General features: G+C 41.6%; 1 protein-coding gene across 3 annotated transcripts in view; it reads left to right on the forward strand.

Moving 5' to 3' along the window:
• The window catches only part of dock5 (dedicator of cytokinesis 5), a 46,895-nt gene that overhangs the window by 10,953 nt on the left and 10,595 nt on the right, over window positions 1-25,347 (forward strand). For all 3 annotated transcript variants that reach the window (XM_084054762.1, XM_084054763.1, XM_084054764.1), the window contains exons 5-38: window positions 230-326; window positions 480-628; window positions 743-878; window positions 991-1,148; window positions 1,325-1,406; window positions 2,847-2,976; window positions 4,415-4,487; window positions 6,636-6,778; window positions 6,932-7,057; window positions 7,325-7,449; window positions 7,688-7,786; window positions 8,132-8,204; window positions 8,337-8,440; window positions 8,699-8,879; window positions 10,084-10,181; window positions 10,274-10,363; window positions 10,599-10,699; window positions 10,830-10,964; window positions 11,056-11,167; window positions 11,361-11,431; window positions 14,448-14,554; window positions 14,720-14,856; window positions 16,327-16,422; window positions 16,588-16,686; window positions 19,944-20,114; window positions 20,236-20,336; window positions 20,604-20,662; window positions 20,924-21,078; window positions 21,197-21,282; window positions 21,611-21,767; window positions 21,921-21,961; window positions 22,307-22,397; window positions 22,945-23,064; window positions 24,645-24,734. In XM_084054762.1, the coding sequence (XP_083910888.1) occupies window positions 230-326; window positions 480-628; window positions 743-878; window positions 991-1,148; window positions 1,325-1,406; window positions 2,847-2,976; window positions 4,415-4,487; window positions 6,636-6,778; window positions 6,932-7,057; window positions 7,325-7,449; window positions 7,688-7,786; window positions 8,132-8,204; window positions 8,337-8,440; window positions 8,699-8,879; window positions 10,084-10,181; window positions 10,274-10,363; window positions 10,599-10,699; window positions 10,830-10,964; window positions 11,056-11,167; window positions 11,361-11,431; window positions 14,448-14,554; window positions 14,720-14,856; window positions 16,327-16,422; window positions 16,588-16,686; window positions 19,944-20,114; window positions 20,236-20,336; window positions 20,604-20,662; window positions 20,924-21,078; window positions 21,197-21,282; window positions 21,611-21,767; window positions 21,921-21,961; window positions 22,307-22,397; window positions 22,945-23,064; window positions 24,645-24,734 (3,793 nt within the window). The remainder of the gene's footprint in view (window positions 1-229; window positions 327-479; window positions 629-742; window positions 879-990; window positions 1,149-1,324; window positions 1,407-2,846; window positions 2,977-4,414; window positions 4,488-6,635; window positions 6,779-6,931; window positions 7,058-7,324; window positions 7,450-7,687; window positions 7,787-8,131; window positions 8,205-8,336; window positions 8,441-8,698; window positions 8,880-10,083; window positions 10,182-10,273; window positions 10,364-10,598; window positions 10,700-10,829; window positions 10,965-11,055; window positions 11,168-11,360; window positions 11,432-14,447; window positions 14,555-14,719; window positions 14,857-16,326; window positions 16,423-16,587; window positions 16,687-19,943; window positions 20,115-20,235; window positions 20,337-20,603; window positions 20,663-20,923; window positions 21,079-21,196; window positions 21,283-21,610; window positions 21,768-21,920; window positions 21,962-22,306; window positions 22,398-22,944; window positions 23,065-24,644; window positions 24,735-25,347) is intronic.

Genomic DNA, 25,347 nt, shown 5'->3' on the forward strand with positions numbered 1-25,347 from the left:
CTTTGCGTTTGCTCCGCTACACCTCGTCACTTTGGCAATAACATTATGCTGCGCTTGTAATTATAATCAGCAAGGCCTCAGTAATGCTTTTGTTGGCTTTTAGCAGGGAAAACGATCAACTATTTATCATGTATAGAAATGTGGCCAGAGTCTATCCAAATGATATGACGTGATTTGTGAATGATGGACCACTTTTCCAATATCGTATTATTCTCTTTCTGGCCGGTAGCCAGCAGGAAATAATTATCCCGGCAGATTTACCCCTGGTGCAGGAGCTGGGGGCCACCCTGAGGGAATGGGCACAGATATGGCACAAACTCTATGTGGTATGTGCAGATTACCTCTATTTCCCCACGCACCCCAAATTCTCTGCTACTTTCATCATATGCACACGCTTGATGTTTTCTACTTTGATACCCAGGCTCTTCTCTGTGATGTTGGTTTGTTAATGCATAACATGTGGCCCGTTTATCTGACAGGCCAACAAGACTACGCTGTTCAGGAGTGTTCAGCAGATGGCCTATAGTCTCATTGAGTATCGATCTCAGATAGTGTCAGGCACACTCCCCAAGGATGACCTTGTAGAGCTTAAGAAGAAAGTCACCGCAAAGATTGATTATGGAAACAGGTATGAAGCAGCTCATTGCTTTCTTCTTGTGCTGCATCGAAATGCATTCTGACGTAAATGAATAACATGATTCACGATGCTCTGGATAAGCCTGTGTTGTGTTTTGATGCTCAGGATTCTGGGGCTGGACCTGGTTGTACGAGATGAATCGGGGAACACAATGGATCAAGACAGCACCAGCACAGTCAGTCTGTTCCGGGCCCATGAGATCGCATCCCGCAGTATTGATGACAGGATACAAGAGGAGAAGGCATGTTTGTTTTTCAGTGATAACGTCTTGTCACTTCAGTCCCATCACATTGGTCTGTGTATGCACATGAACATTTATACCCATACACCTGTGTGTCTTTGGTCTTTTGCAGACACGACTGCAGAACCTGGAGTCGAGGCGTCAGTCCCTCTTTAGTACTGTGCACACCTACAGTCTTCTGATGAACTTGAAGAACTTTGTGTGCAACATCGGAGAGGATGCAGAGCTGCTCATGTCTCTCTATGACCCTGACCAGTCTGAGTTCATCAGGTCAGGTTGTGTCCATTACAGTTTTAGTTGGCTTTAGTTTCATATTTATTAAAAGTTGAATTAGTCATTTATTCTTCAATTTCTATTCACAACATGTTGCATTTCCTCTTCTTAAGGTTAAAACATGTGTTAGAGAAGCAGATACCTAACTGTGCTTGTGATTGCAATTCATGCAGTGAGAACTTCCTGGTACGCTGGGACAGTATGGGCATGCCTAAAGAAATTGAGAAACTCAACAATCTGCCTGCGCTATTCACGGTAACTAAATCTCACGCTCCTGACTGTAGTATGTCTGCACTTATCTGCTACAATACAATAGCTGGACAGACAGAAATCCATTACATGACAAGGCAATTTGCTCCTGATTGTGGCAATTGTTATTACATTTTGTCACTGAAATTCTTACATTCATGGCACATCTTTGATGTTTGAATCAATATGCTTCCAAAGCAGGTTTCTGCTCTTTGTATGCAGGGCACATCCAATTACTCCTCAAGAATGATAAATGGATAAACCCCCACATTTACTACCTGGAAATAGTCGATCATAAAATGTGATCGCTGTTAAACCAAATTCATTTAGACAAAAATGATCAAATTGTTTATTTGAATTGATCTATAAATGGTTCATAGGTCAAGACTTTTACTAACACCCAAAACCTGTTAAAACATAAACCAATTTGTGAAGCGATACATTTGCCAGCTTTTTTCATACATCTCATAATTTTCAATATAATCTCATGGTACACTGGTCCAAAGCACTTCTGCGGTCCCAGGGTGCCGCTTCTCTCTACAGCTGCAACTAAACCATATGTTAGAGTTGGGTAACGTTACTTTTAAAAGTAACTTGTTATTATTGCCATTTAAAAGTATTCTGTTATGTTACAGGATTACCTTCTGAGAAAAGTAACTTGTTACATTATTTTTCCGTTACCGACGATTAAAACCCCTCTCCAAGGAAGTTAGGTAAACATAAAATCAAGAGTGCAGCCTACCGGAGTGACCACCAGTGTTGTGGAGCTGTGTTGGGCTTCACCATGGCTAATTTGCATTGACGTTCTCCTCCTTTCACCGATAAATTCAAAAATAGTGTGAATACTTCCATGACCGTACTAAAGGGCAACATTTCTGTCTTCTCTCAATCTCTGCCATGTCGCACAGGTGCGGCAAATGAATGTAATAAAAACAAGACCAGTAATACCGTCAGCCGTGTGTCACACCAAAAGTGGTCACCCATTGAATAGAATGATTGTGCAATCACCACAGACTGCTGGCCCAGTCACTGATTATCCTGCAACATCCGCGAAAGTCTCGGTTGACAGAGACGAGCTTGTCCATTTATCAGGAAACAGCGCAAATGCGTCGGATGGATTTTCCTTTTTCTTTGTGGCAAGTTGCAACAGAAAGAACACGGAAATATAGGTCTTAAATGTAACATAGTACCGCCATTATTTTGGAAAAGTTAACTAAGTAGCCGAGTACTCTAATTGCAAAACTAACGTGTTAGGTTACTCCGTTACCCAAAAACGTATTCTGTTACAGTAACCCCCAACACTGGTCAGACTGCCTGAAAGCATAATAATGATTGAATGCTGTACGTATATGTATAAGCACCTGTTGGTTGAATACCTTGCATTTTATCCTTGAATGTGCTGTGGGTCTCCAAATCACCACATCTGTGGTTGCTCGCTTTATTCAGGACCTGAGCAGCAGTGACCTCATCAGACAGCGCCTGTTCCTAGTGTGTCAGATCATCAGAGTGGGCTGCATGGAGCTCAAAGAGGGCAAAAAACACACTGGAGGCCTAAGAAGACCATTTGGTGTTGCTGGTAAGATTTATTGTTTTCTACGGCATGGTTCTGCTGGAGTCTAGCCTTCTATAAGAGGGTCGGGTCTGTCTGCGTCCGGAGATAATTTCTCAAACCGCTGGACCAATCGGTGCCAAATATCTTGTGTAAATATCTGTATATATAGTGGTACATCCAGTAATTTGTTTTCACATATGTTTTATACTTAAAAAAATACTTTTTTATATTGGAAGATCTCTGGAATCTTTCTGAAACCTTGATCAAATTTGGAGTCATACATCATGAATGTCATAGACGACTGACATCACAGGCTTACCTCATGAAGTATGAGAACCACATTGGAGCCACGCCGTTCCCATGTGACTGGCTCTCAAGATGGACATGATGTGATTTGTCTTTTGTATGTCATGTTTATAAAGCACAAAATAAACAAGCAGCTGTGACAAGCTCTCAGACAGACTGACCGACCAACCCAAACAAAAGTGGCTGCGACGTCTATACTTTTTATATTATTGCTCTTGCTCACATGGATGGTTGAAATTATACCCTACAAAAAGACAAAGAATCAGTGTGCTGGATAAAATTGGCACACCTGCTTAATTTTCTGATGCATAAAATGCCTTAACTCTGCTTTGGCAACAGAGTCAGTGGAAATGAGTCTAGCAGCCCTTCTTTATATTTGGGGGTGGAAGATTAATGGGCTAGATGAGAAAATAATTTCCTTTGCTGTCCCTTTAAATGAACTGAGACCAGGGCCAGTAAGAAATAAGCAACTCCCATTATTCTTAGCCAGGAAAGAAATATGCCAGAAAAAAATCCTGGCTGAAATCAACAATTTAGAGGCATTATCCATTGCAGCAGAGGATCTGGGTCTTTCAGTCAATCTTACTGTACTTGCTGTCTGTATTTCGTCTGTATGCACCCTCTGGTGCTAGGCAACAGGTGAGTGAGATCCAAAATCTGATTTGGGTATCCCCAGGGGAACAGAAATTACAGTCTCTAAAGTTGCTGTTTTATATTATAAAATATTCCATCATACCCCCAACCTCCTGTGTGGAAGGCACACCCACAAAAGACATTGTCTTGCACCTATGGGTGCTTGGACTGACATGCGTAAGGACACTTTTTGCACCATTGGGTGTGTAGACTTGTGTGCACACACCTATCACATCTTGCATCACTACACAATTTGCACATAAATATGAAAGGACCACAATGGAAATAAGCGGCTTGCTTTTTTGCGTTTTATCCTTTTGATAATGGTGTGACAATACATGTATTTTATGTTTATTATCCATTAAGTGGTCAAAGTCAAATCATTTGCAGCAATAGTAGTTGCAGCAATAGCAGTCGTACCTAACAGGTGAATTGTATTGGAGCAGGCAAATTAGCTCATCCGTGACAGCCATCAACTGACAAAAGCTGATGTTCCAAATGTATTATTGTTTTTCCCCCACAGTGATGGACATAACAGATATCGCCCATGGGAAAACGGATGATGAGGACAAGCAGCATTTCATCCCATTTCAGCAGTGAGTCCTTCAATATTGTCATGGACTGCTCATGATTATGTTAACATCAGTTACATTACTTTCCGATGAGTGGTGCGTGTACTGTATAGGAAGAAAACAAAGGACCCAATGATCTGAGCTCTGTCTATGGCCGTACTGTTTATGGGGTTTTAAATATGCTATGCAAGTTGCTTATATCTTATTTCAAGAATACTATAGTATATAGCAGTTGTGCAAGCTTCAAAGCCATCTGCCCTCCTACCAGCTGCTTGTTCATCAGGGGGTGGGGAGGTGCGGAATATTTTATCACAGGACCACAAGCTTGAAAATGCCCCAAAATATTTTGATTGAGTCATTTCACAAAGTTTGCTTTAAGAAAAAACTAAACAAAAAAGTTAATACAGATGTTAAAGACCCATTTTCATTTTCATTACCATTTGCAATTACCATCATAATCCATGCATTAATTCATTCTTGATAATTTGAAAGTGTATTTTCAGATTTTCTGACATCGTTTTTACAAATCATCTGAAATCATGAAGTGATTTAAAAATATGAATACAATAATTTTGCAGCAATTCATTTTAGTCAACATGCACAGTCAAAATGTCCTGGCCAGGGGCATCTAATTTCTGTTATACAATAATTGACAGTTGCGAGGAGTATCCTTTTTCTTCTGTAATGAGTTCAGAAGAACCGAGATGAGGCAACACAGGCAACCTCATCAAATCTCCAGATCTCGTATTTTGTTTGGTGCCAAATTTATGTTAATTGTCCTGTACTTGTTAGCTGATATGCTGCAGCTTCAGATATATTACATTATGAAGAAGTGAAATCAACTTTCATATTTTAAACAAGCAGGCAGTATGATGAAAGAAATAGGCAAAGTTGAAGAAAAACACCAATATATTACTTTAAAGGACAAGTCCGGACCCCAACCCCCTCTTGTGTGTTGGCTAGTGAGGCGCGTCGTAGCGAGACCTGATAGAATGGGTTTCATTTAGAGCCAGTATGACGTTTGGAGCCAGTGTGACGTCGTCTGTTAAGGGGTCTATATACAGCTGTTATGTGATTTGCTAAATACGGCGTATATACAGCTGTGATGTGATTTGTCAAGTCCCGGAAAAGACACGCTGTGATTGGCCAATACAGTCACTTTGATTGGCAGTTGTGCCGAACCGAACGCTCACCCCAAAACATGTGTTGGACAACCAAGGCATGGATGCGTGTGTAATGACAACTAATAACAGAAAAAATCACATGAAAAAAACACTTTTGACTCTGAGAGTAAGTAGGGTTATGCTTATGGCCTCCAGTCCACCCTATGCTGTGGGGGCTGCTGGGGAAACTGGACGACAGGGGCAATTCTGCAAATAGACCCCATGGCCAGTCATTTGGGATCAATATAAGTAGGAAAAAAGGCTAATGTTATTTTAGTCTGGACTTGTCCTTTAATACTACATCATTTTAACTTATTTTTTAAAGATATATTTTGGGTATTTTCTGCCTTTTATTGATAGTACAGTGGAGTAATGACAGGTAACGGGGAAAGAGTCGGGGAGAAGCACACGCAGCAATGGTCCGTTGGGCTCGGGAATCGAACCAGCGACTCGCTGTCAGGTTACATCAGAGCCCAATACTACGTCATTTTAATGTAAAATTTAAACCAGCCACAAATTCATTTGTATAGATTATATAAAATTGTGTGAATAAAAATGTCTACACTTATTTTGATAGGGCAGTGTAGAGAGAGCTTAAGCTGAGGGTCGATGGGGGGAACGACATGAAGCACAGGTCTGCCAGCAGTCGAACTAGGGGAGTTGTGATTATGCAGTCGACACACTCATCCGGTCAGCTATCGGCGCACCCTACAGTACCACACTTTGTATTTTGAGCAAGTATGCACAGTACTTCTGAGTTTATAAGCTCTCCCAACATTTGACTTCTCCAGGCACGGTCCTCTCCCACGGTGGCGGTGGAAACGAGGTTCTACAGTCCTTACTTAAAGCAAAAACAGTGTTGGGCCGGGGGAGCAATGTCACAGCTTGTCAGGAGACCTAGATTTCCCAGCAGTTGCCTTGCAAATGCAGCTGTAACCGTTCATTTGTTTGTCACCCGTCAGGCAAGTTGACAGCTGATTTCTCTCTCTCTCGTTCCATCCTCTCCCAGGATCGCTATGGAAACCTACATCCGTCAGAGGCAGCTCATCATGTCTCCGCTCATCCCATCTCGAGTCATTGGAGAGAACGAGCCTCTTGCTGCTGTCTTCAACAAAGTGATTGCCACTCGGGAGGTCAATCACAAAGGCCAGGGTAAAGGACAGCCGCTCTCACAGTCACCGTGTCCCCTCTGAATACAGAAGGCCTCGCTTGTTTGGGGAAGATAAATGGTTGTACATGAGGCTGCATATAGTATACATCCTTCCTGTTTCTGGCTCATTGAATTTTGTTATGTGTCCCTGACAGGGCTGTTTGTGACCTTGAAACTCCTCCCTGGTGATCTTGTCCAGGTCAGGAAGGACTACCCTCACTTCGTGGATCGCACCACGGCCATCGTCAGAAAGATGGGATTCCCTGAAATCATCCTCCCAGGTGTGTGCATCTTTGTTGCTTTAGAGACAAGGGAGATGTGCATTGTAGTTGTGTGTGTATATAAATATGGGTTCATAAATCTTAAGGGTACTCTCGTAACCTTGAAAGAAAACCTTTGCATGACCACCTAAAGCCTGAGTAGGTTGCACACCGGTGTCGTACAATGAAAATAGCAGATCTACATAATAGCAGAGCTCACAACGCATTGCACTGCAACGCATTTTTATAAATAACCATAGCCATATGTGTCTGTTTCTCCTTCTTCAGGAATTGTGAGGAATGATATCTATGTGACTTTGCTGCAAGGAGAGTTTGACCGTGGAAAAAAGAAGACACCCAAAAACGTTGAGGTCATAGTGAGTGTGCATGACGACGAAGGCAATCCTATGGAGGTGAGATGCCAGCGCCTCTGTTGATGGACAGTGAAACACTACTGTATAGGCTGCTCTTTATTTGATCAGCATGTATATTTGTTCTTTCAACTATCTTTATGTGACATACTGTCACAGTACACCCGGTAGGTCATACTTCCTGTGATACTGTGATATAAAGCTGGATTTGTTGTGCTTTGTTAAAAAAGATGGCATTCTTAATATTGTGTAAATGTGTTCTCCTTCCCTTCTCTTGTAGAAAGCAATATTTCCTGGGGCTGGGTATGATGGGATCTCAGAGTACAAGTCTGTCATTTACTACCAGGTGAAGCAGCCATGTTGGAATGAAACAGTGAAGGTAAGCCAATGTCCAGGACACACACGCGTGTGTGTGTGTGTGTGTGTGTGTGTGTGTGTGTGTGTGTGTGTGTGTGTGTGTGTGTGTGTGTGTGTGTGTGTGTGTGTGTGTGTGTGTGTGTGTGTGTGTGTGTGTGTGTGTGTGTGTTTTCATACTGTACAAGCACCCATAGAATGTCTCAAGCTCACCAATTACTTCCCCAAATGGATTTGGCTGAGTGTAGGCTAATGTAATAATCATCTGGGGAAGTTATTGGCACAGAACGTGCTTCTCATAATAAAACACAAAAAAACATTATGTCATTCATGTTTTTCTCAATCCCACTTACTTTCCTGCCCCTGCAAGGTGACAATACCCATCGAGGATGTCTGCCGCTGTCACCTGAGGGTGATGTTTCGGCACCGATCATCCCAGGACTGTGAGTTTCCTATTTATCCGAGAGATTTATCAGCACAGTATAATGCTTGCAGCATGGTTAAAGTGGTGCTTAGCTATAACAGAAACCTGTTGTTGTGCGTGTTCCCCTCTTATGTTCCTGTATTCCCTTTAGCCAGGGACAAATCTGAGAAGCCCTTTGGGATGGCCTTTGTGCGTCTCATGAAGGGAGATGGGACCACACTGAGAGATGGCAGGCATGACCTCATCGTCTACAAGGTAGTTGTGCCTGCAAGATTATCTAATTATATTTGTGTACTGAATACATTTTAATGGGGCTCTTTAAAATAGACAGTAGATAGTTTATTGGCTTTATATACAGTACAGTACTGCACACATAATGGCACGTTTGACTAGCTGACAGTGTGTACATGGATTATGCATGAATCTCCCGCTCGATCAATAAATATCAAATTAGATCTCCAACGATCAATGTAGGTTTCAAGATGAATTTCCTGTTTTATGACTTTTTCTCAGGTTGACGTGAAAAAGGCAGAGGATGCAAAGGCATATCTCACCCTGCCAGGGACCTGGGCTGAGGTGGCGGAGAGAGAGAGACAATCGGGGAAGCAGTATCACCACTCGGGAGTGATTCCTGTGACTAAAGACAGCTTCCAGATCTCCACACTCACCTGCTCCACCAAGCTCACTCAGAATGGTAACATAGGGTCCCATTTCTATGGTTTCTGAACTCGGAGCATCAGTGCATTTATGGCACTGGTTCCCAAACAATGGGTCGGGACCCATCTTTGGGTCACGGACCAGTTTTTATGGGTCGCGAGTAAATATCTCCTTTTTTCCTGCTGATTGTGTGTGTGTGTGTGTGTGTGTGTGTGTGTGTGTGTGTGTGTTTGACAACACAGCCACAGCCTGCATTTTTCAGTGCAGTTTGAGCTTGGGGAAAGGGTTATAAAAAAATCACCCTCCAACCGCTCTGGGCACCTGGAATCACTTGTTGCAGATCACACAGCAGCAGCGTTTCACCTTAGTGTTATTATGGTATTCCTATTCTTTTTATTAATGTTGCTGGTTATCATGTAGATGACGTATGAATGGGAGTGTGTCACTGCCAGGTACTATGCATCTGCTTCATCCGCTGGTGCCAGCGTTTTTTAACTGTTTTGGAGAGCCACAGAAGCCACGACGTGCACGCGGATGTAAACAAAAAGTGTCCGGGGGGTAGGGGAGGGTCTCGTCTATCCACTGGAACAAAAACATTTCTACCGCGATGGGCCATTTTGTTGCTATCGCCCGTTGAAAATGGCTTGTTTTCACCCAAAAAAAAAGAATCCGAAGTGTTTTTCTACAAATCCTAATATAGGAGTGGACGGAAGATGTTTTTTGGGATGACGTCACATCCGTCCATTCCTTCTATCAGTATCGAGGGATCATTCCTAAGTTGCGTTAGAGCGCCCTCTCGTGGAAGAATATAGCATCTATTCATTAATTAATTAAAGCAGCAGCTTTATTCACACATTCCTTTGTTGAGCGTAGACCCCCAGGGGTGTACTGTATACTAGGCATATGCCCTCTCCTTTTCCCCCCTAGCTCTCTGTGTGGCAAGCTGTATTTTCGCAGAATGTTTGCCACAGAAAAGGGATGCTAGGGTTCATGTTGTTAATGCAACGCAGCAGGTTCTAGGATTGATAGTAGGACCCCCGTCTCCCTTCCAAGATTGGCTTGAAATTCACTTTGCTTATCGATGTTATTAATAATTTGCTGATGTGTTAATGTTGATTGATGCAGATCTGATTAGGTTTTAATGAGCTGCATCCCCGAACCTTGATTCTCATGCAGTAAATTACAGTTTAATGAGGAGATGTATTAACACCCATCTTTCCTGATGTGTTGATGCTTTCCAGTGGACCTACTTGGCCTGTTAAACTGGAGATCTAACCCTGAGAACTTGGAGCAGAATCTTCAGCGCCTAATGGAGGTTGAGGGAGCAGAGATTGTCAAGGTGAAACGTCTGCTTTGCAGATTGCACAGCAAATATGTAACTTCATGTTTGTTCTATAGAAGGTTTAAAATGCCTGTGTATTTTATGCTCAGTTTCTTCAGGACACTCTAGATGCGCTTTTCAACATCATGATGGAGACCTCGGAAAAAGACACTTATGATACCCTGGTGTTCAACGCATTGGTGAGTTTCTCACCGACTCATCTGACAAGACTTACTTAATATCTTACTTAATAGTATTGATAGAATAGTATTCATTTCATTTATTTTTATTTATTGGTTGTTGACTTACTCTTCCCTGTTTCTGTCTTCCACTCTTATGTTGCTGTCGTTCATTCATTTATCATTTCAAGAGGTATCATTTTGAGACATACCTCAGGTAAGATTCTGACATGATATCGTTCTATTCTTTTAACAGGTGTTCATAATCACACTGATTGGCGACATCAAGTTCCAGCACTTTAATCCGGTCCTCGAAACGTACATTAACAAGCACTTCAGCGCCACTTTGGCCTACATGTGAGTGCTCTATCATTCTGCTGTGGCACACACCCCCACATGCTGTTATATTTTTATCACTTCTTATGTTTGTCCATCTCCTCCACCCACACACAATTACCGGCATACCTTGATGTCTCTTCTTTCTCAGGAAGCTGACCAAGGTACTGAACTACTATGTTGGCCATGCTGAGGAGCCTGCACTTACAGAGAGACTCTATGCAGCGCTCAAGGCCCTCAAGTACCTGTTCAGGTTCATTGTACAGTCCCGGGTTCTGTACCTAAGGTATTTGGACCATTGCTGTATAAACATAAAAATAACTCCCTGGATACCTCAAGACTTACATACTGTAATGTCTGACCTTGTGCTTTCTTAGGTTCTATGGGCACAGTGAGGATGGGGATGCATTCTTCAACTCTATTCGCACACTCTTCCTCTCCTTCAACACACTTATGGACAGACCACTAGATGAGGGAGTGAAGATAAAGGTAGGTCTTGTAGAAGTTTAGTTTATTTAACTTTTTTGCACAGTAAATTGGTATTCTATATAAGGCCAAGAAAACTTTATTGTTTACGGTAATTCCTGGCTGTGTTTTATCAGAAAATATATGTAGATGTTTGCCAAAATTGATGCCAGCAATATTTTACTCGTTGTTTCATGTCCTCATGTCTTTTTTTTAGGGGGCAATATTGAAATACCTACCAAGCATCATTAATGACATCCAGAGTGTCTTTGATCCCATTGAGCTCAGGTAAGTCCCTCTAGGTTTTTCAAAAATGGAAAATTATGATAATTGGCTGTCACGGCTCAATGCAAATTACAATGTTTACTCTTCTACAGCAAAGTATGTGCTCCCTTTCAAACATTTGTTTCAATGTCTCGCTATGGGGAATGCTCTCTGTGTCATCCTCAGAAGATTGTTTATTGATGTTTCCCAAACATAGGGACCCACTTTGTGTCTGGCTAATAGCAATGCTTTCCATAAGGACCGGCTACTGGCCAAACAGCCGACTACTCAATTTAGTCCAGTTGAACGAAAATGAACGAAGTTAACTACCTTAGGGTTAACTCAGTTAATGCTATGCGTGTACATTTCTGACCACAAGTAACTCAAATTAGTGCAAGCATGACAATAGAGAAAGTGCTTATGGTAAAAGGACTGCATTTATATAGCGCTTTTCTCCAAAGCACTTTATTTCACATTCACCCATTCACACACATTCAAACACCTGGCAGAGGAAACCATGTAAGGCACCAACCCACTCATCGGGAGACACACAGCCAGGAGGAGCTGGGGATCGAACCAGGAACCGGTCGATTCCAAGACGGCCGCTCTACCTCCTGAGCTACTGCTGCCCCCTATATGCTTATAATCTATCAGCCCCACCCCCCTCCTCATGGGAGAAAGTTGGGCTGTTGGGTGTGTGTGTGTGTGAGAGAGACGGTGAGGTGTTTGCGTCTCTCTAGTTTAAAATCAATACATAGGCTATAGTAATGCGCGGGTCGGGTTTTTTCATGACCCGCCCCGCCCCGCCACGGAACCCAACCCGCCTCAGCCCGCCCCGCGAACCCATATATAAATCTATGGCTCAACCCGCCCCGCGACCCGCGGTATTAAAAAAAAACGGTAAAATCATGAAGGAAAATAATCTTCAAGTATACACCCCAAGTGTATTCAAACTGTTTTATTGTTATTATTCTTATTAGGAATAAAGACTAAACAAGAGCATGTGATTTTATTTTTTTTTGCGTGTGAAAGCGGCTGACCCGCTCACCCGCAGCCCGCATAATTGCCTCTGAAATTCTGACTCGACCCACCCCCGCCGCGGGTTGACCCGCGGGTCCCGCGGGTTACGGGTCAACCCGCGCATCACTAATAGGCTATTTAAGACATGCGATTAAACATGCAAAATAACTACAGAGAGAGATCAACCAGGTGCTCAATGGAGATAAAAGTTGAACTTTATCTCCTTTTTCATGCAAAATAACTATTCTAATTCATTAATTCATTTATGTTTCTAGTAAAACAATACATTAATATTCATTGTGGCATATCTTGATAATTGTCACAGTGAACAATTATGTAAAATGTATTTATTTATATAAAATATGTGTATAAATAAGGTGTAATGATTCTTAATTATAAAAGTCCTGATCAGTCAGCTCAGCTGTAGGTGTGGTTTTGGATATTAACAGCTATACACAGACTGGCTTAAACGCCCAACAAGCCTAACTCTACTTTACAATAATTCACTACAGTCATGTTTACATTTGGGTAGGCAAACTCATTAAAATAGGCAATTATTACGATCAGTTTGTATGGAATAGGGGCATTAATGTAGTGTGTATCCCGGGAGACACCAAATTCATCTTTTGGGTTGCAATCTGAAACAGTTTGGGAAGGTTTACTTAAGATTATCATCCCAGCCAGAACTGGGTGGCAGTCAGCCAAAAGGGCCTGACGCCTGACTGTCATTCAAATGGCTCTTCTTGCTTTACTCGGAAAGCGACCACTCTCTCCCAACTGCCAACTTGCATGCCTACAGTAGCTTAACAGCCTAAGTGAGCTAATCCCTTCGTCACTGGGCGAGTGGGCGCTACCGTATTGGTTGGTCAAACTTTCTACTCTCTTCACAATAAGTGTCTAGGGTTTGAGAGTGCGTCGGCTGCCACTACGCAACCAATCTGGGAACCCATCGGCAAAAAAAATATTTTATTTAATTTTTTCAGTTGCTGGCTGCTGAATCTGTCTTGAGAGATTACCACGCAACTGACACAGTGTTAGTTTAGTTACACACTAATTGCATCTCGCTTAGCTACCAAGTGTTTCTGCTAGCTCCATACTGTGCTCTTGTGGTTGCGAAATCTCTGGGATGGACATTTATACAGCGTGGGTTTCATGCCTGGGGCTGCAACATGCCCAGGCAGCACTGGCCTCTCTGTGCTCATGTTGAACACTGCGCCTGTTTTACCTCAAAGAGCCTCTGTTGCAGGCTAACATGCCAGGCTACCGTGTCAAGCAATGACCTGATAATGAGGGAGGCTGCCTAGCTGGTCTGAGCCACTATACACCGTTCTCCCATTGTCGTATACTTGCAACAGCTGTGGCTAGCGAGGCAGATATCCTGGAGGCTGTTGAGAATATCGACTCTAATTCAAGGGTGTATCGAAGCATCTCTTGAAGGATGAAGAAGATGCCCTCTTTATTCCTTCTGGACAAGTTTCCCCAACTGGGAACACATGAGGCTGAAAGAAATAGCAGAGCAAGCCCGCAAGCTCATAGCATGGAATGCTTGACATTGCAAAATGCAGAGCTGAAAAGCATAAAGCGAGGAAGAGATGTACTTATTTTGAATAAGGGCACCAGGCCCTTTTAAAGGTGCCAATACTGTCTGGAGAAAATGCTGAGAGCATTCCCCATAGTGAGACACCTCACTCTTGTTATCTGAGAACTGGAGTTACGGAATAGATAGCCTTAATTTATATTGTCTGCTGTAAAATGACTCATGTACGGTGTCTGTTCATCATCATCAATGACAAATATAGTACCTGCTGTGATAAATCAACCAACCCCACATGCACTTTCAAAATACAACGTGCTGCATTAAATCAGCCAGTTGGAGATGCAGCTTTTTAAATTCAAAACGAACAATGCAATACATATCAACTTAAACTAATTCCCTGCCAGCCATAATTTATGACTCGTAACTGCTACTAATATGAAAGCATTTCCACTGCTTTACCATAACTCTGGTCTTTTTCTCTAGCGTCCTTCTGACCAAGTTCATTGAGAGTATTCCCGACTCTCAGCTTGTGCGGCAGAAGCTGGGCTGCATGTGTAAAATGGTAGAGAGTGACCTTTTCAAACAGCCAGGTAGGAGCAGGCTCAAACATGTTTTGAGACGAATGACATTTCTCTTGAAATATACAGGAAATTGTAAAAATAAACAAAAAAAACATGGCTAGATTAAATGACAAGTTTCTCCAGCCTGCTATATACAGCTCCATGATGGCACATTTCTCTGCTTTACCCTCGTAGACTGTCGAGATGTTCTCTTACCACTTGTCACCGACCAGCTGAGTGGGCAATTGGATGACCACTCCAACAAGCCCGACCACGAGGCCTGTGTCCAGCTACTCAGCACTGTGTTGGACATCTTGGATCGCAAAGACGTGGTGAGATGTCTGACTTAACTACCACGTGTGTGTGTCTCACGCCCGCACGCACACATGCACTCACGCACGCACGCACGCACACACACACACACACGCACACACACGCACACGCACACCTACCATTTTTGTATTACTATACATGTGAGCCAGCCAGGCATGGAATTTCATCATTTTATGGGCACATTTTTTTAGGTCAGCAAAGGCCAGATGCCAGGGAAGGAAGGCCATCCAATAAAACAGTGTTTGTTAGTTAGTTTGTTAGTGTTGTAAGTCCACAGAAATGATTAAATTGATACATTTTCAATACATAGTATTACTATCTGTGAAATATGTACTGTAAATAATAAAGCTGTTCATTTCACAAAATGAATTGGTATGTACAAATTACTAATATTTGTAAAACTACTGTGTCAAAACCAAGGGGCAAAACCTCTTCGCTGGAATTGAAGCTCACTTCCGGGTTCTCATTCAGCCTGCTGTTCCTATTAATGGCCCAGCAGATGTTGCTATTTCACCTTCTACCGTTTGCAATACATTATAATCTCAATCGAAGTCAATGAGGTTTTGGGCAAACTTTACACTTGATTTTATTACCTTTGTAAATCTTTTCATAAACACTATGTTTTCAATCGCTTGTTTAAAGTATTTTTTAAATCATCATGATATGCGTTTAGTAAATTATGGTCGCATTAATTTTAAAATTAATGATAAAGTAGGGTATGTTTCTAGGGTTTCTACTGGTTCTACCGAGTGAAGACCCGCCCTCGCGGCAGTAGCAGGCAATAGCATAAATCTCCGGACCGGATATAGAAAGATGGCGGATTTAAAATCGCTGAAAAATAGGCTTCATTTACGGCCTGTAGAAACCAATGGGCGTAACGTTGTCCATATTTTTTTACGGTCTATGGTCGAAACACGCTCAGCCATGGCCTTCATGGCCTCCGAGACATTCCTGCCGTGATGTGAGCGCATCAAAATTGTATGCATGGATGCCAATTTTACCTTTTATTTTTGGCCATTTTGAATAACCTAAAGCCTGAGTTATACTGCACTTAGTTGAGGAGTCACACAACGAACATACGCATTGTGAGCTTGTAGATCGACTATTCTGCCCTTCAAAGCCAAAGTGCAGTAACTACGATACTGATAAATGGATTTAAAAGTCAGCCAAATGTTTGGGTCTATCCAAAAATGTAGTTACTGCACTTTGGCTTTGTAGGGCAGTATTGTGAGCTTGTAGATCGGCTTATAGATCAGCTATAAACAGAGAACTATAGAAATCTGGCATAACTCCAACCCTAACCCTAATCCTCACAATGTCTATCTTTCAAAAGGTACAGTTTTTGGGACATTTGACCCTCTCAAGCGTAGTAATATAATACACACATAATATAGTAATACACACACGTTAGAACATTTCTTTTCGTTTGACATGAATGATCACCTAAACCTGTTGTTTTGTTGCTGCAGGGTCCCACCAGGATCCACGTCCAGACGATAATGGAACGGTTGCTTCGCCGAGTTAATCGCACCGTCATCAACATGAGCAGATCTTCACTTCTTATTGTAAGGCACTGTGATTGTTTGGACAACTAAATTAATCACAACACCCGTTTATGCTTGGGCGACAAAGTGTCACAGGGCGTGTTGTTCGACAACTTTTGTTTCGTTGAGCGACATGTTGCAGACGCATAAATCAGACTATGATATGGCTGCTCTGTGATTTGGCAGGGCCACTACCTTGCCTGCATGACAGCCATCTTGAGACAGATGGATGACCTGCACTACGCCCACTACATCAGCACCTTCAAGACCAGACAGGATATCATTGTAAGTGTGCCGCCCCCACCCCCCACTCCTACCCTCATCTTGGCTACATCTGTTCCGGAGGCATCTCGTCAATTGCTGGCATCGAACCAGCTGGGCTAGTTACCGTTTCTTAAGTGAATATTGATTATAGACATTTCACACAAAGAAGCAGACTGACATGATAAGGATGTCACTGGACTCATATTGACCTGCGTTACTGTTATCTGTTCCTTACCTGTTGGTGAGATCCCTTGGACTGGCTCCGTTAAGTTTGGCATTTTCATGTGTAGTATATATATTGGGGCTGGTACTCGATTAAAAAAAAATCTAATTAATTAGAGGCTTTGTAATTAATTAATCGCATTTTAATCGCATATCAATATTTGACCTGAGAACAGTGAAAAGCTTTTTTTTCAAATGGATTTTGGCATACGTCTTTAAGTACATGTACTCAAGAACTGTACTTAAGTACAATTTTGAGGTATTTGCACTTGACTCTCGAGTATTTCCAATTTCTAATACTTTTACTTCTACTCCAGTAACTCCACTACATCCCAGAGGCAAATATTGTAAACTATTACTCCACTACAATTATTTGAAAACTTTAGTTACTTTGTAGATTTCGATTATTATTATAAAACATACAGTAACCATGTGAAAATAGCAGATCTACAAGCGCAAGGCATTGTGAGCTTGTAGATCTGCTATTTTCCGCCAATGGAGGCTGGTAGAGTGTGTTGTTGTTACTGTTGTTTTATAGTAGTTTAATTAATTGTTAGAGGTGTAACGATATAGTAACTGCATCAAAAAATCGTTTTGAATTTTCAACAATCTACTATATCGATATGCAAACAGCAAAATACCGTATCGTTTGACTTTGTATCGTATCGTACTTTTAAGAAGAAAAAAGAGAAAGAGGGGTTTATATTCGGTATCCAGGTATTTATTTTTCACACAACATGTTTGGGTAAATAAATAGTTACTATATCGATTTTAAATCATTGAATCGAATCGTATCGTTCTAAATTAACCTGTCCTGTATCGTTCATGTATCGTATCGACTAATCACTGAATCGAAACGTATGGTATCGTTCTAAATGAACCTTTATCGTTCATGTATCGTATCGACTAATCACTGAATCGAAACGTATCGTATCGTTCATGTATCGTATCGACAACCAAGTATCATGATACGTATCGAATCGTTGTTAAAACGTATCGTTACACCCCTATTAATTATTAATATAAATCGCGTGCATGTGGCCCGCACCGCATCGTGCACCCCCCCCCCCCCCCCACCACCGCACCGCTCCGCTCCCCCCCCCCCAAGCGGGACAAACGCGCGTGCTGCATCCATTACAGATTCTGATTTGCCCAGCCAACATTATCAAGCAAGCTATGAGGGCGCGTCTCTCTTCATTCATGTTTTCGTGCACTGTGCTGGCTGCAGTTTACTTTGTTGTTGTCTGAGAAGTGAGAACCACGTCGGTTGGTGCGGTGCGCTGATATGATCGGTCCGTCTGAAACCCGTCCAGTGAGAAACGTTCCGCGGTGCAAAATAAGTGCGATTAAAATGCGTTAATTTTTTTAACACGATAATTTTTCTGTAATTAATTGATCGAAATTAACGTGATAAAGTCCCGGCCCTAATATATATATATATTTGCATTTGCATTTTGTATTTGTGGTGCTCCCTAAAGGCAGAAGTGCAATTCTGGAGGCCCCTCAACACACAATTCCAATTAGGAGATGATTTAAAGTTACTCATGATATATGGTGTTTTTTGAAAGAAATAAGCCTGCCCACAAATTTATGAAGGCAATATATTACAGGTATGGAGTATCAAGACACTGTTTGACGGTCAATGTCACATGACTCTCTAGAGCATTTGTGCCTAATTATGCCTAACAGTGACATGTGTAGCATTTGTGGTGCCCCTATGGGTGTAAATTAAATCACTTTTGGCTCTGCGTTGTTTGGAGGCCCTCAATGTGTGATTCAAATTTTGGGAAGATTCATGATTTGTGGCTTTTTTGCTAAACTGGCCCCTCCCCCAAAGTTTGGAAGCCAATCGTAGCCAATCGGAATGGAATATAACAAATCTGACTGATAATTCTTGACCATATGTCTCCAGAGACAATGTGTACCTATTTGTTCGAGTTTTGGACACACACAAAAGAGTAGCTAAATATTTGTTTTGAAGAAAATTGAAATGGCAAAAAGTCTTGTCAGGTGGAAATGGGTGTAGTTTATATGGGGAGTTGCATCATGATCCAAAGAATCCAGGGGAAATGTTTTCTTTTTGATTGTACGTAAGTACAATAATTGTAGGCAAAAACGTGAAGTGGCACCACCATGATCATTGAAATGATTGAAATGTTTGTCATGGAGGTTCTTCCTTTGCCTTATGGGAGTGTGTGTGCAAAGCTTTATGCTGAACAGTCCAGCGGCACTCGAAATGAGCTTCTCACGGCCACACACAGACACACAGACATAATTCCTGCCCCCGAGCCATTCCGGCATGGTGGAGATATAAACGTGCTTCTCGAGACAAACTAAAAGAAAATAATGAATCGTTGCAGCCCATATAGAGTGTGTGTGTGTGTGTATATACAGTATATAATATATATATATAAGCACACACACACACACACACACACACACACACACAGTACACACACTGTGTAGACAAACGAATACAGAATGTCACCCTCCAACTTAATTCAATTTCATCTCCATTATCTTCCTCTTCTCATTTTGCGCTTGTCTTTATATGACAAATTATCACTCTATCCCACTTCTCAGTTCTTGTCTCTTATTTCTTATCCTAGCACAATCTGCCTCACATGATCATTTTAGGATCCCAGGAACTATCTAGGCCCCATCTATTTTTAGACTGACCTTGGTATTTCTTACTATCTTGGCCTCTCGTAGTGTTAATGACCTAGGACATCAAGTTTATGTTACACTTGTGCTTGTTCAAAGCCACAATGTATAAGTGTGTCAGCTAAAAGGCCTTAAACATTCCCATGTGTTAAGCTGATTGCTCTTTCTCTGCCCTTGGGACTTCCTGATAGAGACATTCATCATGTTTAAGGGCCTGATTGTGAAACTCCTTACTATTGGTTTCTTGTAATGTTAGCCGTCTTGGAATTTATTCAGGCTCATTTTGCAGTTACACCTGTTCTAAGTTGGATAGTCTGGATGAGAGTGCCAGCTAAATGCCTGAAACATAAGATATATGTTAAACTAACTGCTCTCCCCCCCATTGCCTTCAGGACTTTCTTATGGAGACATTCATCATGTTTAAGGACCTGATGGGGAATGTCTTCCCTGCTGACTGGATGACCATGAACCTGCTGCAGATGCAGGTTTTCCGGAGGGCCATCCACCAGTACGCTGAGGTTCTCAACATGTACTTCCTAGACCAGGCTCATTTTGAACTGCAGGTATGTATGGATTAATTGCATTTCTTGGGGTAGAGGTTCTGATTAATTAGAAATTGAGAAAGGCAATGCTATGACAAGGTAATTATGTCATTAATATTTGAAAATCTGGCTCTCCCTGCAGCTGTGGAATCACTACTTTCATCTGACCGTGGCATTCCTCACCCACAAGTCACTGCAATTGGAATCCTTCTCCCAGGAGAAACGGAATAAGATACTGAACAAGTATGATAAAAAGAAATGCATTACTAAATGACTGGTTTACTCACTACGTATAATATCAAAACAATTATGAATAATTGTTTATTTCAGTAGTTATAATTTACTGCTATAGAATTCCCTTTCTTTTTCCCTCCATTTTTATTATTGGTTTCCTGTAGTAGTAAGTCATGCTAATGTAACGTCACAATTTCCCCTTAGGGATCGATAAAGTGTATGTTAATTAATTCTCTGTTTGACTGTTAAGTAACATTTTTATTGTATTTACTACAGGTATGGAGACATGAGGAAAGTCTTTGGATTTAAGATGGGAGATATGTGGTATAATCTAGGTGAGTATTTTGCACCTCTACATTAAAAATATCCTACTCTCAAGAGAGATTTGCAGGACGGTTTATTCAGTGGCCAGCGGTAATATGAATAATAACAAGACAATATTCTTTTACTGTCCAGTTTCACAGTGCCATGTTGGTTTTGTTTACTGCTTTATTAGTTTTGTCTCATATTTATTGAGAAGTGAAGATGCAGCTTATTGCCTTCGGAAATTACGCTGTGTAATATCCCTGGACGATTAAACCGTGCATTTCTCTCAGGGCCCCACAAAATGAAGTTCATCCCTGCCATGGTGGGGCCCATTCTAGAGGCCACGTTAGTACCAGAGCCTGAACTGAGAAAGGCCACCATCCCCATCTTCTTTGATATGATGCAGTGTGAACACAATTTCAGCCCAGCGCGCACATTTGAAACGGTAAAAAGCTAACAAGAAAATGCACTACTTTTATTTAGTAGGTGTTGATTATTAAAGCTGTTGGTTAAATAACAAATATGGGACCCCCCCCCCCCCCCTTTCCCTTTTCCCCCTCCAGTTTGAGAACGAACTGATCACAAAGTTGGATCAGGCGGTGGAAGGCGGATGCGGCGATGAACAATACAAACTTCTGCTTGAGAAAATGTAAGAAAGATCAAACTATTTTACTATGAAATGTATTGCCCAATATATAAAAAAAAAAACACAGCTTCCAAAATTTAAATGAAAAATGTTCTGAAACCTAGGCTTCAAGGAGGCCATTGGTGCAGCCTGTTAAGTGCCAGACCTCTACCTATAATCAATAGAAGCCCATCAGTGTTGCATGCCATTTCAAAAGAACACTGCAGGATTCGCCACACGAATCTAATCGTTACAGTAGAAGAGATGTATTTCCTTCCATGTTGAGCGCTCTGGATGATCCCTTTTGAGGACAAAACGATTTGGGCGGCGTGTTGGGTTTTCTTTTGTGCAGATTGCTGGAGCACTGTAGGCGCCACAGATACCTGTCACAGTCCGGAGAGGAGCTGGCTCTGCTGCTCAGCAGCCTGCTGGAGAAACTGCTGGCGTACCGGACCATCACACAGGATGAGAGCCCAGAGCACCGCATGAGCTGCACCGTTAACGTTCTGGTACGGTCCACTGGCTGACTGGCCGGGGGTGGGGGGGGGCTACCAGTTACCAGAGGTGTATACACATACAGTACATGTATTAGCCTGCTTTCAGTGTGAACTGGTTAATACAAAATGACTAATACATTTTTATTATTATTCCATTTTGAATAGAACTTCTACAAAGAAAAGAAGAGAGAGGACATTTACATCCGGTGAGTGATATGAAAGCACACTTGCTGGCCCGCAGTGGGTTGAAAAATAACTCTCGTTATGTAATCAAGTTGCTTTTTCATTTGAATTTTAAAATCATTTTACTTTCGCTTTAGTCGATTTTTTATTGTATATTGTACTCTACAAGAAATACAGCGAGTTATGAAACCATCAGGAGGCGATTCCATTGAAGTGTTCTTTGAACCTCTTCCCTCATAGTGCAGTCTTTTGAGAAGGATTGGTCGGAAGGATGTTGACCCACAAGTAACAGTACTTCAACTTGAGTAGGATATTCTAGTACTCCTTTCCACCCCTGCTGACCACCAGTATACTGTTCTCGCAACCAGGTACCTCTACAAGCTGCGAGACTTGCACCTGGACTGTGAGAACTACACAGAGGCAGCCTACACTCTGCTGCTGCATGCTGAGCTGCTGGAGGTGAGGTCTCGCGCACATGACTGAACATCCCACACCGCGGCGGGATCAGGGGATGTTTTCAGCTGCATAACCTTTGCTGTTATTAACCCATTAAGACCTGGAACTGTGTCATTTTTAGAATTGAGCTAAAAAGCATTATTTTACACTTTGGGCTATTCAAAAATAGCAGATCTACAAGCTCATAGCGCGGCACCGAGTGCCGCGCTACGAGCTTGTATATCTGCTATTTTTTAAAAATCAAGAAAATGTGTGTAAATCTTTGAATATATATATTTTTAAAGCGAACATTTTTAACTCAAGTCTTTGCTTCTGGGGGGTCCCTGGAACAAAATATTTTGATGGGGGTCCACGGCCAAATACATATCATTTTGGGGGTCCTTGACATGAAAAAGATTGAGCACCACTGATATAGAAACATACGTTTTTCAGAAAACTGTTGGGATTTAGGAGACATGTAGAATCGGCTTCAGGTCTCAATGGGTTAAAATGGTAGTGACCGCTTGTCTACATTTTTAATGTATAGTAATGTGTTTCCTGTCCCTGTCAGTGGTCTGACAAGCCATGTGCGCCCCATCTGATCCCCCGGGACGGGCAACACGTATGGACCCAGCAGGAGCTGAAAGAGAGGCTCTTTCAGGAGATCATGTGCTACTTAGACAAGGGCAAGGTAAGCATTAACCATTTAAACCAGGGGTAGGCAACTGAGATAAGCCTAGGGCCAATATCACTCCCAGACATTCCATCGCGGGCCGGGCCTCCCCGCGAACATGCATGCCGCAAAATTTTTCGGGTCTAACTCGGTCTAATTCGGGTCTAATTTGGGTCTAATTCGGTTCTGTTTGACCAATATAAATCAACATTTTTTCCGGTTTAAATATCAGCACAGGCGATTTTTCTGGTGATTTTTTTTTCTTCTCCATTTTCCTCTAATCTAGCTATAAAATGTTATAAATCCTTTAAAATGCATCGTGTTTATGAGTGCATGATTTCAAAAGTGGGTTCAAAATCAAAAAATATTTTTCTAAAAAAAAAATTGTTTTTTTTTCAAAATTTTTTTTTCCTCAAAATTATCTCACGGGCCAGATATTATTTCTGGGGGGCCAATTTCGGCCCGCGGGCCGCCTGTTGCCGACCCCTGATTTAAACCCTACATGGGCAACTGGCGGCCCAGGGGCCACATGCGGCCCCCACCTCCACTTAATGCGGCCCACAGGTTAACATCGGAATACTGATATATTATTGATTTCAACAGTTACAATTCCAAACATGCAAACATGACCCGCTTGAATTACTTCAGTCTATATTAGTAGCTTAATGACTAGTATTACAATTCTATTGTCTTTTTTATGTCCAATGTATTTGTATTTAAGTTCATAAAGTTAACATAAGTATAACTAAATGCATTTGAAATTAAATAAAAATGTTACTTTTCAGGATTCCAATTCAAAAATAGCAAAAAAAAAATCAGGATTCCAATTCAAAAATAGCAGATCTACAAGCTCAAAACGTGTCGCATAATCGCATTACGACACGTTTTCAGCTTGTAGATCGGCTACTTTTGTGTGACATAGAATGGCGAAGTACGGTATTAATTTACGAAAAAAGTGTGGCCCTCTGGAGTGAGTGCAGAAATATAGTGGCCCTCTACATCGTCAAAGTGCCCACCCTATACTTCCTTGACCGTGATCCCCTAGAGATCTACAGTATACTTGGTCCGCTCTTTTTTTCTCTTAACCCCAAATGTCTTCAATGAAAAGAGCCGATCTACAAGCTCGCAACGCATCGCACCGCAATCTCCATTTTCATCGAATGTTCGCCTATTTTCCAGAATGTTTGCCTGTTATGACATGCCCTGAATTGGGATCCCAGGGTTCACTAAAACACATTTTTGATGTGTGAGCTGTGTGTCTAGGTGTTGTTTTGAGACGGGGGGTTTTCATGACCTTTAACTTCCCAGCTTGCAAACCTCTTGCAGAACATGAAGGAAGCCACCCTTTGAGCTTTTGTCACAAGAGCTAGTCAGAATTAACTATGTTGCTCTTTGCATGCATTACAACCACATTTCACGTGTTGACTACAGAGCTTCTTGTCAGGTATTTTTGCACTTAACAATATGGCAGCGTTAACTGAGGACAGCCCTTAGAGACTGACAGATGGGGCATCACACTATGGTGTTTTCTCTTCTCATTCAAGTTTCATGTGTTTTTTTTTGTATTCCTTAATTGAGCAGCACGCATGTCTTTTCAGATGTGGGAGAAGGCCATAGAGATGGGCAAACAGTTGGCCAAGATGCATGAGATCCACATGTTTGACTACATGGAGCTCAGTCAGCTGCTGGTAAGAAGACCTATTCATAGTAATTAGTCTGTTATCCAGTAAACATACAGTAATCACCTTTACTACACAGACTTGTTAAATGTAAAAAGAAATGTCTATAGCGTGTGTGGCATACTATGCTTGTGGCTCTAGATAACACACTTCACTGCCATCACAAAATGTTTGATAGTACATTGGACTTCGGCCTTCGAGCAGCCCATGTTAAAACGAAGACACAGCACGATCTGCCATGAAGTTGTATCAACATTCAGTTTGATTGAATGAAAGCTACAGTATAGTATTGTCCTGTAAGGAGAAATTTGGTATGCAGACTGTGTTCACAAAAAAAATAAAAAATAAATAGATGTAAGAAAACACCATATCATGCCATACACACAAACCTCAGTGGATGAGACTAGACAGGGAGTCAATAACTCAAATCTATGCAAAAGTTACTCGATAGTGAAAATGCAAAGTTCTTATACAAGCAAATCATACTACTATGAAACTTCAAACTTTTCGTTTGACGTTTCATAGTAATTAGCCTGTTGCTTTGGGATTTCCAGTAAACAAACAGTCACATGCAGAATATATTAAAAATAATATATAGAAAAGCAAATAAATGCACATAACT

This window comes from Gymnoscopelus microlampas (genome assembly GCF_963454915.1).
Source record: "Gymnoscopelus microlampas genome assembly, chromosome: 4".
NCBI classification, from domain to species: Eukaryota; Metazoa; Chordata; class Actinopteri; order Myctophiformes; family Myctophidae; genus Gymnoscopelus; species Gymnoscopelus microlampas.